Raw genomic sequence first — 13,022 nt, 5'->3', positions numbered from 1 at the left:
CATTACACCCTTCCCATATACCCACCCTTTACATATTCCATTACACTCTTCCCATATACCCACATCCATCTCGCCCTTCACATATACCCACCTCCATCCCACCCTTCCTATTTACCCACCTCCATCCCACCCTTCCCATATACCCACCTCCATCTAGCCCTTCCCATTTCCCCATCTCGCCCTTCCCATATCCCCATCCCACCCTTTCCATATACCCACCTCCTTCCCATATACCACATCCATCCCACCCTTCCTATATACCCACCTCCATCTAGCCCTTCCCATATACCCACCTCCATCTCGCCCTTCCCATATACCCATCTCTATCCCACCTTTCCCATATACCCTCCTCCATGCCACCCTTCCTATTTACCCACCTCCATCCCACCCTTCCCACATACCCACCTCCATCCCACCCTTCCCATATACCACCTCAATCCCAACCTTCACATATACCCACCTCCATCCCACCCTTACCATATACCTACCTCCATCCCACCCTTCCCATATACCCACCTCCATCTCGCCCTTCCCATATACCCACCTCCATCTCGCCCTTCCCATATCCCCACCTCAATCCCACCCTTCCCATATACCCTTCTCCATTCTACCCTTCCCATATACCCACCTCCATCCAGCCTTCCCACAATAGACAGGATTTCAAGACATCCAAAATGAAATGTAAAACTCTTTTTATTTGTTATAAATCATTAATCTGAAAGTATGGCAGTGATTTTTTTTTAAACGAAGAGTGATTTTACAAAATGTACTTTTGCGCTCCAGTACAATACAATCAATACAATCTTGATTGACCTTCTTTTCCCGAACCCCTGATACAAGTTCATACAATCTTAATGAACCTCCTATCTCCGAACTCTTGGCTGATCTCATCCAAATCTTGCGTATCGGATGGATGGTAGTCCACGTTTGACGAGACGAGGGTGAAGTGCTGGAAATAAAAACATTGTCAATGCTTAAACATTAGCTTGGTGTTGACTCTTTTGAAAAAAATTCTGTATAGACGGGAGCTCCCCTTCCCCCTCGACCCTGGTTTGGATAAAACTTCAAAGTTTGCGTATGATAAAATGTGGGCACGATGATGTTAAATTTGGCTGACCACCTCGCCACGGGAGTAAGTACGCAGCTGCTTTGTCTCCTATTATCATTGTTCTACAAAGGAGTTCTTTTGTCTCTATTCTTCTCGTTCTTTGTGTCGAGGTGCGGATATTGTTCATTTGCCCAATCAAACCGCAGCTTGTAAGAGCTGCGTACTGACCCCGCCACGGAACCCTACCTTGCCGCTAGAGATCTGCGGGCTCACTAGTTTGCCTCCATCAATCATAGGTAGAGGGAAGCCTTGGTCGCCGTATTCTGCGAAGCAAACATCAACACTAGATTGCATACATTTGTAATGATTAAATGTTCGATGAGAAGAAGGGAAATCTACAGGCTTTGGTTTTACAAGTGTTCATTACTTGTTCAGGCTCTTTTTTTTTTCTGCGATTTTGAGACTTTCAGAACTCCCGCCAAGATTTAGTAAATGTTAAAACTACTTCTCGCTTCTCACAAGTTTTCAATTTGTAACGGAACACATTTTGCACTCTCCGGTTTGTCAAAGCATTGCTGTAAAATGATCAGTGAGTTCTCTGGACCCCTCCTGCGGTTTCACTAGACGCCCCCTGGTTATGAGCATGAAGAAGCAGATCACTCAAAATCGCTGTAAGAAACCTCAAAGCTTTATGCAGAACTCGTATAGGGGAACAGGGCGTCAATTCCCTGCCAGCTGTGCGTCTCTCCTAAGGTCCATGTAGTAACGACAGGGATGGAAGTTAACTTACTGTTGAGTTCATTAATAATGAGCTTGTCGACGAATGAATTGAGAAACATCTTCATCAGGTTAATGTTGGGCTAACGAGAAGGAAATTGTTACAATGTGGCATGTTAAAAACGATATGTGAATAACAAATACAAATTTTCATGCTCGGATTCAATCATCTGAAAAACGGTCCATTCTTACTTCGATATTTCCGATTGCTGACTTGACCAAGCTTGGATCCACTCTGCGCTCAAAAGCAAATGCAAAAAGTCATTTAAAACAAGTAAAACCCAAACAATTGAATAGGTGGAGAACGCGACAGCAAACAGACTCACTTGACGAAGGAAGCGTGAACAGTGAGGTTAGTGTCCTTAATTGCGATTTGTGCCGTAGCAGCGATGTTCTGAAAATGAGCGGATGTTTATCAGCTGAAAATGGCTTTGGTATTCCGCTACATATAAAGGGGGTATCCCAAATCAAGGGCATTACGAGAAAAAAAATACGATTCATGGTTCAGACTGATATATAAATTCACTTATAAAGCAAGCGCGGCGGCCGCTATATATTAAGAAAATCTATATAAAACACAGGAAACTTTGTCAAACCTACCAGTCCGAGGGAGAAAGCAAAGACGGATGAACCATTCTGCAGGTCCACGTAGAACTCCACGTGTCCAACCAATGACACGTTGACACCGCCGACATCAGATGAGATCGCGGGCGACTGTGTTGGGTAGACCTTCAGCCGGACGGGGCGGTCGGGGTACTTATTGTACAGCTAGAGATTCGGAGAAAGATGGAAAGTAATCATTAAATTGCCATGCCGATAAAAATATGTTAATAGCCTATCTCCATTTGCATATAACATCATCATCTTTGCCATATAACGTCATCATCATTACCATAAAACGTCATCATCATTTCCATAGAACGTCATCATCATTACCATAGAACGTCATCATCATTACCATAGAACGTCATCATTGCATATAACGTCATCATCGTTACCATAGAACGTCATCATCATTGCCATACAACGTCATCATTATTACCATAAAACGTCATCATCATTACCATAGAACGTCATCATCATTTCCATAGAACGTCATCGTTATTACCATAGAATGTCATCATCATTACCATAAAACGTCATCATTGCATTAAACGTCATCATCGTTACCATAGAACGTCATCATCATCGCCATACAACGTCATCATTATTACCATAAAATGTCATCATCATTACCATAGAACGTCATCATCATTTCCATAGAATGTCATCATCATTACCATAAAACGTCATCATCATTGCCATATAACGTCATCATCATTTCCATACAACGTCATCGTTATTACCATATAACGTCATCATCATTACCATAAAACGTCATCATCATTTCCATAGAACGTCATGGTTATTACCATAGAACGTCATCATCATTACCATAGAACGTCATCATCATTACCATATAACTACATCATCATTACCAAAGAACGCCATCATCATTTCCATAGAACGTCATGGTTATTACTATTAAACGTCATCATCATTGCCATACAACGTCATCGTTATTATCATAGAACAACATCATCATTACCAAAGAACGTCATCGTTATTGGCATAGAACGTCATATTATTACCATATAAGGTCATCGTCATTACCATAATACGTCATCATCATTACCATAAAACGTCATCATCATTGCCATATAACGTCATCATCATTACCATAGAACGTCATCATCATTAATATAGAACGTCATCATCATTAACATAGAACGTCATCATTATTACCATAGAACGTCACCATCACTACCATAGAACGTCATCGTTATTACCATAGAACGTCATCATCATTACCATAGAACGTCATCATCATCACCATATAACGTCATCATCATTACCAAAGAAAGTCATCATCATTTCCATAGAACGTCATCGTTATTACGATTAAACGTCATCATCATTGCCATACAACGTCATCGTTATTATCATAGAACATCATCATCATTACCATTACCATAGAACGTTATCAACATTAAATCGTCGACTTGATCATTATAGTTCGCCATCACAATAATCCATAACCATGCTCATATGAAATACTGTGCACAAACGCTGAAAACAGAAACACAAAATACCTGGTATACGATTACTTTAAATGTGTTGGTATTCAGCGGGAATTTGAAGTCTTTTGGAAGCTGAAAAGAAACGAGAAATCAGGTATACGATTGGTAACACACTCAGGCCTGGCTAACTTTAAATAGTCTTTCTTTGTGGTAAATTAATAAATAAACAAGAAATCTAAGGAGATTACAATAAACTCCCCTCTCCCCTTACATCAGCTTGAGTGACAGTCCGGTTCATGAAGCCAGACTTCATGTAGACCAGTCCAGCCGTGTTGATGACGTAATCAGTCAGCCACACGTACACCATGTACTTATCGGCCGTGTCGGCGGGCAGGGGGGCTGGAGAGAAGGGAGCCTCGACTGGGTGCACAGCGGACTCGAACTCACCCTGGACGATAAAAAACAGAGTAGAAAGCAGAGAAAAAATCATTAGTCATATAATAACCTCTGACGAGTTCAGTAGTTTTCAACACATGTTATCTCAGCCCCTTTTCCTATAAACATACACAGGCGCGAGCCAGGGGGATGCACCCCACCCCACCCCCCTTAGCCACCGAAAAATGGGACATTAATTACTATGACTGCCCTCCTCCTCCTGGGTACGCGCCTGATACAGTAATGTGAGTAGGGATGACTGGACACTATCAATGTTTCTCTAAGGCGAGCGTCAACTAAAAAAAGGATTCTCGCGGTTTGTGTACTAAGGCGAAATGATAAAATATACAAATTAAAGACGAACCTTTATCATGACGTCAAGGAAGGCTGCTGTTGGTGCAGGTTTTTGTACCAACGAGTAGTTGATCTCTGAGAATTTATCAAGCTTTCTTGTTGCTGGAAATGAAAAAGAAAACATGTACTTTCTTGGATTCTACGCAGCTCAGAAGTGAAATATTGCCCATCAAAAGACTCGCATTAATGGCTTAGTGGACTAAAACAAGGAGAAGGATAAGGGAGTAAAAAACTTACTTGGGAAATTGGCAAGAGCTTTAGCCCCTTGATTGTTGATAGAATCTTTGGCTGCGGAGCACAGCTACAATAACAACAAGATTTAGTAGCCAGTAGGAACGCAGCTACAATAACAACAGTTACCATAACAACAAGATTTAGTAGCCAGTAGGAACGCAGCTACAATAACAACAGTTACCATAACAACAAGATTTAGTAGCCAGTAGGAACGCAGCTACAATAACAACAGTTACCATAACAACAAGATTGAATAGCCGGTAGGAACAGTTACCATGACAACAAGATGAAGCTCAACAATAACTACAGCAATAATAACAATAACATGGAAAAAGTTAATACAATAGAAATATGCCTATTAAGACAGCAAGAGTGAGCTAAAGACATATCCATAGCGTTGTCCGCCATAAGCCTTTGCGCCTTTACCTGTCTGCAAAGATCGCCAGATTCCCGAGCATGCGCAATGAAAATGTGTTACGTTTAAAGCTGGCTCCGCTTTTAGGCAGTGCCTAAATCTACACATTACTATATGCGAATCTGTAATAAGGCCCTGTTGTTGCATAGCGTTTACACGGCTTAAGGACCGTAAACTTGAAAGCAACGCATGTGTGACAGGTACAGTGACAGGTGAAAGCGCTACCATGCACTAGCCGTCTCTGTCATGCAGATGAACACGCCTTAACCGTGCTCTCGTATAGAGTACCACTCTGCTGTATGCCCTTTACTGATACTAGACTCTTGAGCTACTGGCTTCCAAGAAAATGAGAAGAATCTTTTATTCGCTCTCACCTGACTTTGGAGTGCGCTTTTGATCTTGCCCTCGATTTCGTGATCAAATAGATTATACAGCCAGCTGTCAACACAAGCAAAATATCCGGTTAAATACTTAGACATAGTCCCAGGCGTTCTTAACTGTTACCTATTCACCTTGCACCGCCGTGGAGCGTGATACTGACTGACCCAATGCTGCATGAACATCCGGCCGCAGAGACGGTGGGGCGACCTTTCGAGTCAGCGCCTGAAGCACAAGCAAAGCGTGGACAAAATAGAGGAATATGACAAGAAAGCGAACAAAAATAGCGATACAAGACAAGCCAGTAAGAAACGTGAACAAAATAGAGAAATAAGACAAGAAAGCGAACAAAAAATAGCGATACAAGACAAGCCAGTAGAAACGTAAACAAAATAGAGAAATAAGACGAGCCAGTAAGAAACGTGAACAAAATAGGAATAAGACCAGCCAGTAAGAAACGTGAACAAAATAGGAATAAGACGGTTGGGTGGCGTTTAGCATAGGTGCCTGAAGTCAGCAAAAAACGGGGACATAACTGAGAAATATCAAATAGGAGAGTGCGTTCGTCAGAAGAAAAAGCCAGAAAAGTAAGCAATGAGCACAAAGGAGAAACATGAGTCAGGAACTAACCGAGGGCGACAGAGACTGAGAAGGATATCCCACTCGCGCTGACGTCAACACTGCCACTATCACTGATGTGAGGCCTGTAAACACACACACCATACAGTGCTGGTGAGAATAGAACTCGAATAATTACTTTTATAATAATAATACTTCGTTACCCTCGTTTAGTCACACATGCACCCAGAGCCTTTCGTTTACAAATCACAACTGCTTTTATCCAATTCTGCATCTGTCACAGCTTTAGACCAATCACAAGCAAAATAACATCAAACTGGATCGCCTTTTTAGCTACGGTCATCGAGAAAATACCGATATACACATAGCCAGCAACTCAATACAAGGGCACACAACCATCCCCCCTCCCCCACACACACCATCCAAAAAACACGTTAAAATAGCATATTTCGTCGTTTGAAGACATCTGATGCCGTTCCGATGCATTTGTTTCCAGTTGCTGGCAAAAAATAGAGCCCTTTTATTCCCCAGCCAGCAGTGGTCAGACATTTTCCTTCCCAGCCAGCAAGAGATCAGGATCGCTCTCCCAGCCAGCAATAGTCAGGTATTTTAATGAACAGTTGCCCGTATAACCGGTCTGGACGGTTTTTTCCCAAGCATCCGCTCAAAAATATTTCCGGCACAACTAGTTCGAAAACGAGGAGTCTAACATCTTTCCAGCCAGCAAAAAACGGGATGAGGAACAGATATTTTGCGGAACAGATCCGTTTTGTGCCCTTGTCAATAAAGTTCGAATTGTATCTTAGCATTGCGTTATTGTTGATTTAAGTGCGTATGTGCACATGTATCTTTTGTCTGATTTCTTGACGCCCTTGGTGCTTTACGGAGCTCTCTCATTGGTTAGGGTCTAACGGCCGCCATAACGGCGAAAGGTTTCTGTCACCAAAATCCTTTCGCGAAACGAAAAACACGAGGTGCACGTGTGACTCAAAAAAAAAACAAAAAACACGTGACATGATGACGTACCAATGGTCCTCCCGGTAGTGCCAGTGCCCGCTCAGAGCGACGCTGACCCCAGACACCGCGAACTGCAGGCCCACGTTCGCCACAGGCTTCAGCGAGTATGACGGCAGAGAGAGACTGGTGATCTTCACGCTGTAGAGAAATGGAGAACAGCTCTGGATAATTCGCCCTTAAGTTCGTTTTGTAATTTTCATAGCGTGACACGCAACGACCCGCAACGATCAGCTTTTCCCATTCTAATAACATTGGTATCTCAACTATAAGCTATATCAAAGAAAAACATTGCCCCCCCCCTCCTTTCCCCTTTTCTTTCCCCTCACTCGAAAAAGACCCCCCCCCCCTGGAAATAATCGACAAGAACCCACTCCTTCGCGTCCAGTGGAGCGAGTGAGAGAAAGGAGCGACTTTCTCCTGTATCTCTTTTCTTCGTCGCCTCGTTTTCGGTTAAGCTTGGCCGCGATGATCTGGGCCACATTGAGGGCTGGCTCCTTTTTCACTCTCGCTTAGTAATATTCCGAGTTTAAATGGTACGTTAGTAATGTGACTTAGATCGTTGGTATAGAGTTTGTGATTTTATGTTCACAGGCCTAGGCGTGTACCCTGTATAGTGATAAAAAATGACCCACGTTTTTGCAACCAAAGGCCTCGCCCCCCTTGGCCCCACCCACCACGTGACTCCCCACCCACCTTGTGAGATCGTAGCTGATGTGGCCCACAGGGGTGCCGGCGTCCCCATGGATGTCAGGAATAGTGAGGGAGTTCAGCTTCTCTTTTAGTACCTCCACCCCGATACTAGCCACTGCATAGAACAAATGTCAGGAATCGTGAGGGAATTTAGCTTCTCTTTTAGTACCTCCACCCCGATACTAGCCACTACATAGAACAAATGTCAGGAATAGTGAGGGAGTTCAGGTTCTCTTTTAGGACCTCTACCCCGATACTAGCCACTGTATAGAACAAATGTCAGGAATAGTGAGGGAGTTCAGGTTCTCTTTTAGTACCTCCACCCCGATACTAGCCACTGCATAGAACAAATGTCAGGAATAGTGAGGGAGTTCAGCTTCTCTTTTAGGACCTCTACCCTGATATTAGCCACTGCATAGAACAAATGTCAGGAATAGTGAGGGAGTTCAGCTTCTCTTTTAGGACCTCTACCCCGATACTAGCCACTGCATAGAACAAATGTCAGGAATAGTGAGGGAGTTCAGCTTCTCTTTTAGGACCTCTAACCCGATACTAGCCACTACATAGAACAAATGTCAGGAATAGTGAGGTAGTTCAGGTTCTCTTTTAGGACCTCTACCCCGATACTAGCCACTGTATAGAACAAATGTCAGGAATAGTGAGGGAGTTCAGGTTCTCTTTTAGTACCTCTACCCCGATACTAGCCACTGCATAGAACAAATGTCAGGAATCGTGAGGGAATTCAGCTTCTCTTTTAGTACCTCCACCCCGATACTAGCCACTACATAGAACAAATGTCAGGAATAGTGAGGGAGTTTAGGTTCTCTTTTAGTACCTCTAGAACAAATGTCAGGAATAGTGAGGGAGATCAGTTTCTCTTTAGTACCTCTACCCCGATACTAGCCACTGTATAGAACAAATGTCAGGAATAGTGAGGTAGATCAGGTTATCTTTAAGTACCTCCACCCCGATACTAGCCACTGTATAGAACAAATGTCAGGAATAGTGAGGGAGTTCAGCTTCTCTTTTAGTACCTCTACCCCTATACTAGCCACTGTATAGAACAAATGTCAGGAATAGTGAGGGAGTTCAGCTCCTCTTTTAGTACCCCCACACCAATTCCCCACAACAAAACCAAGGGACAATCAACCTATTCACTTTCGGATATTATTCAAATGTAACAGCGTTTTTACGGCTATTTTCAGGTGCAAGGATTAGCCTGTCTATTGCTACCTTTGTGACACATATATCCTGCACCGTATAGAACAAGATAATATATAGCCATATACAGAAAAGATAATATTTAGCCACAATAAAAAATAAGACAATATTTAATATCTATAGTGAGGGAGTTCAGGTTCTCTTTTAGTACCTCTAACCCGATACTAGCCACTGTATAGAACAAATGTCAGGAATAGTGAGGGAGTTCAGGTTCTCTTTTAGTACCTCTACCCCGATACTAGCCACTACATAGAACAAATGTCAGGAATAGTGAGGGAGTTCAGGTTATCTTTAAGTACCTCCACCCCGATACTAGCCACTGTATAGAACAAATGTCAGGAATAGTGAGGGAGTTCAGCTTCTCTTTCAGGACCTCCACCGCGATACTAGCCACTGCATAGAACAAATGTCAGGAATAGTGAGGGAGATCAGTTTCTCTTAAGTAGCTCTACCCCGATACTAGCCACTGCATAGAACAAATGTCAGGAATAGTGAGGGAGATCAGTTTCTCTTAAGTAGCTCTACCCCGATACTAGTCACTGCATAGAACAAATGTCAGGAATAGTGAGGGAGATCAGTTTCTCTTTAGTACCTCTACCCCGATACTAGCCACTGTATAGAACAAATGTCAGGAATAGTGAGGTAGATCAGGTTATCTTTAAGTACCTCCACCCCGATACTAGCCACTGTATAGAACAAATGTCAGGAATAGTGAGGGAGTTCAGCTTCTCTTTTAGTACCTCTACCCCTATACTAGCCACTGTATAGAACAAATGTCAGGAATAGTGAGGGAGTTCAGCTCCACTTTTAGTACCCCCACACCAATTCCCCACAACAAAACCAAGGGACAATCAACCTATTCACTTTCGGATATTATTCAAATGTAACAGCGTTTTTACGGCTATTTTCAGGTGCAAGGATTAGCCTGTCTATTGCTACCTTTGTGACACATATATCCTGCACCGTATAGAACAAGATAATATATAGCCATATACAGAAAAGATAATATTTAGCCACAATAAAAAATAAGACAATATTTAGCCATTATATAGAACAAGACAAAAAAACGGAAGACAATATATAGCCACTTATATAGAACAAATAATATTAATCCGTTGCGTGACCGATAATCGTTTCCGTCCTACTAGCGTGCCTGTGCATATACGCCATAGAAATTATGTATCGCTTCATACAGAAACGCCATTGCCTGTAAAACTATTGAGATACATCACGTATATTGAGTCATGCGGAACACCTTTATGCCTAAAAATAATACAAATAATGATATATGTATACTCATATTTAAATATATTACAACAGCGATCAACATTAAAGTAGTCTCACATGAAATTGATATTAATATATTGTCAGTATAGCCTCCTTTCTGATCTCTTTTGTGCGGAATCTTTAGTTGAGGTATATCAGAGATCAACATAATAGCACCTACATGTATAAGATTGTTTTATTGTCAGCATAGGTCGTATAGCCTGCTTGTTGATCTTTTTTATCTCTTTTGTGCGGAATCTCTTGTTGAGATATATCAGAGATCAACATAATAGCACCTACATGTATAAGATTGTTTAATTGTCAGTATAGGTCGTATAGCCTGCTTGTTGATCTTTTTTATCTCTTTTGTGCGGAATCTCTTGTTGAGATATATCAGAGATCAACATAATAGCACCTACATGTATAAGATTGTACTATTGTCAGTATAGGTCGTATAGCCTGCTTGTTGATCTTTTTTATCTCTTTTGTTCGGAATCTCTTGTTGAGGTATATCAGAGATCAACATAATAGCACCTACATGTATAAGATTGTACTATTGTCAGTATAGGTCGTATAGCCTGCTTGTTGATCTTTTTTATCTCTTTTGTGCGGAATCTCTTGTTGAGGTATATCAGAGATCAACATAATAGCACCTACATGTATAAGATTGTTTAATTGTCAGTATAGGTCGTATAGCCTGCTTGTTGATCTTTTTTATCTCTTTTGTGCGGAATCTCTTGTTGAGGTATATCAGAGATCAACATAATAGCACCCACATGTATAAGATTGTACTATTGTCATTATAAGTCGTATAGGCTCCTTGTTGATCTTTTTGAACTCTTGTGCGTATGCTCTTTATTTGAGTCAAAGTGTGAGGGAAAAATAACTCCATTATGAACAATAGAATGGGGCGAGCAAGGTCTGATTAGAAATTTTAGTGATTTCCCTAGTTGTATCTTACCGTATTGCAGCCCTTTATCTGTCAATCGTAGGCGAATGCCGGGGTTCACGGCCTCACTCGCTAGCGCCAAGGCGATAGTAATCGCAAAGCAAGCGCGAAGATGCATACTTGCAGAAGACAAATGACTCAATAAAGCAAATAGCTTTGCAATGCGAAAGTAATCTTCTGCAATAATTATATGATCGGGGGTTAGCCCGGAAGTCGAAAGTGCGATCACCTGACTACATGGTTAGATACACATTCAGTCATTCATTTGTCACATAGGGAACCCGTGACGGACTCCGATAAAACAGTCATGTTTGTATCTTCACTTTCCATACGGAAATCTGTTTTCGTTTGTGCCATGCACGCTTTTGATGTTTATTCGTAATTTTTATATACATATCAGTAGGGACTTATTTGACACTCATATGATTTATACAATACATGTGCACTTTTTTTATAAGAACCTTTTTTTTATTGTGTGGCTGGTGGTGTAAATTCGCCCCACACCATTTCTCGGCTTTAATTTCAATTAGTGTGATCTCTGAAACAATTTGTATACAATTATTAATAAATTGAGTGATTATAAATTAAAGCCACAATTATCCAAAACAATCAACTCTATGTCACTTTATATCGTGTTTACACTGCCCGCACGCTACGCTACCTTGTGTCAGATATTCATTACAAGTTCATAGTTTGTTAATTAGTACTTTGATTCCCGGCATAAATTCCACATTATCGCGAAGAAAAGATAATGGGCTATAAGAACGCCCAGCCCGGAAATATCACCAGATTCTAAGAACATGCTACTTTCGAGCTCAAATAGCAGCAAAATATTGTTTTGTTATATTGATGCGCTCTGAAATGCAGAATTGTCTTTGTAATATTGTTATTAATCGTTTGAGAGGGAATAGTGGTTAAATATACTTTTTTTGGATAAACATAATGATATAGAATGTATAAAAAAAACAACTGAAATGAGTATAATGAGTAAAGATGAATATGTAATATGATACCCCGCCCCGTTAGTCTATAGGACTGAGATATAATATGTCGAAAAATGAATAAAACCTTTGAAAGGATAAGACGAGAAAACACGCTTCTTTCTCCGATGGACCCAGCATCCCCCCTTGGATACGATAAGCTTGCGAAAAGCTTACTACCTGCCTGTTTATCTTTAATCTGTTAATAATTTTCCGAAGCTAAATTCTCGGATCTACTTGCCTCAGTTTCGGCAACTTTAGTCCCGGTTGTTTTAATAGATTTTCCATTTGTATTCTGCGTATTCCTCAAAGAAACGCCACTAAGTTTCAGGTCCTTAAAGTCCAATAACATGATAGCGTTCTTGCCTGCGTGTTTGACCTTAAAGTCATACATGTACGTCCTGTCCATACAAATGTACTTTTTGAACTTGTCTCGGTTTGGTCGATACCCTAATATGGTTATGACAGGCGTGGTGACCACGTGACACGAGATGATGACGTAAGCAGAGTAGAAGGCACCCCTTGTCTGGAGACTGTTATCATCCACGCCTGCGATCACGAACACGACCAGCGGTGCACTTACAGCTAGAACTGACGTCATGGTTGCTATAGTGATGAC

At 41.4% G+C, this 13,022-nt stretch overlaps 1 protein-coding gene across 1 annotated transcript; it reads right to left on the bottom strand.

Moving 5' to 3' along the window:
• Window positions 1-675: 675 nt before the first annotated feature.
• On the bottom strand, window positions 676-11,632 carry LOC5508577 (lipopolysaccharide-binding protein). Its single transcript, XM_048729276.1, has 16 exons — window positions 11,436-11,632; window positions 7,991-8,102; window positions 7,307-7,435; window positions 6,332-6,405; window positions 5,836-5,926; window positions 5,698-5,761; window positions 4,912-4,975; window positions 4,685-4,776; window positions 4,157-4,333; window positions 3,958-4,017; window positions 2,426-2,593; window positions 2,152-2,219; window positions 2,018-2,060; window positions 1,839-1,908; window positions 1,295-1,371; window positions 676-949 (listed from the first exon to the last, which is right to left on the bottom strand). Exons 1-16 carry the CDS (start codon window positions 11,539-11,541, stop codon window positions 842-844), a joined length of 1,503 nt encoding a protein of 500 aa, XP_048585233.1. The 5' UTR covers window positions 11,542-11,632; the 3' UTR covers window positions 676-841.
• Between the last annotated feature and the right edge of the window lie 1,390 nt (window positions 11,633-13,022).

Source organism: Nematostella vectensis, chromosome 6, assembly GCF_932526225.1.
Source record: "Nematostella vectensis chromosome 6, jaNemVect1.1, whole genome shotgun sequence".
NCBI lineage: Eukaryota > Metazoa > Cnidaria > Anthozoa > Actiniaria > Edwardsiidae > Nematostella > Nematostella vectensis.
The sequence above is the reverse complement of the archived record's forward strand: the minus strand, read 5'-3'. Positions and strand labels throughout refer to the sequence as shown.

What these genes read in the sequence shown, in the direction of transcription:
- LOC5508577 (XM_048729276.1), bottom strand. Translation starts at nt 11,541, where the DNA reads ATGCATCTTCGCGCTTGCTTTGCGATTACTATCGCCTTGGCGCTAGCG. An exon ending in CTCAGTCTCTGTCGCCCTCG is followed by an intron (nt 5,927 to 6,331) that starts GTTAGTTCCTGA and finishes CTTGTGCTTCAG; the next exon opens with GCGCTGACTCGAAAGGTCGC. An exon ending in GGACTGTCACTCAAGCTGAT is followed by an intron (nt 4,018 to 4,156) that starts GTAAGGGGAGAG and finishes GTTTCTTTTCAG; the next exon opens with CTTCCAAAAGACTTCAAATT.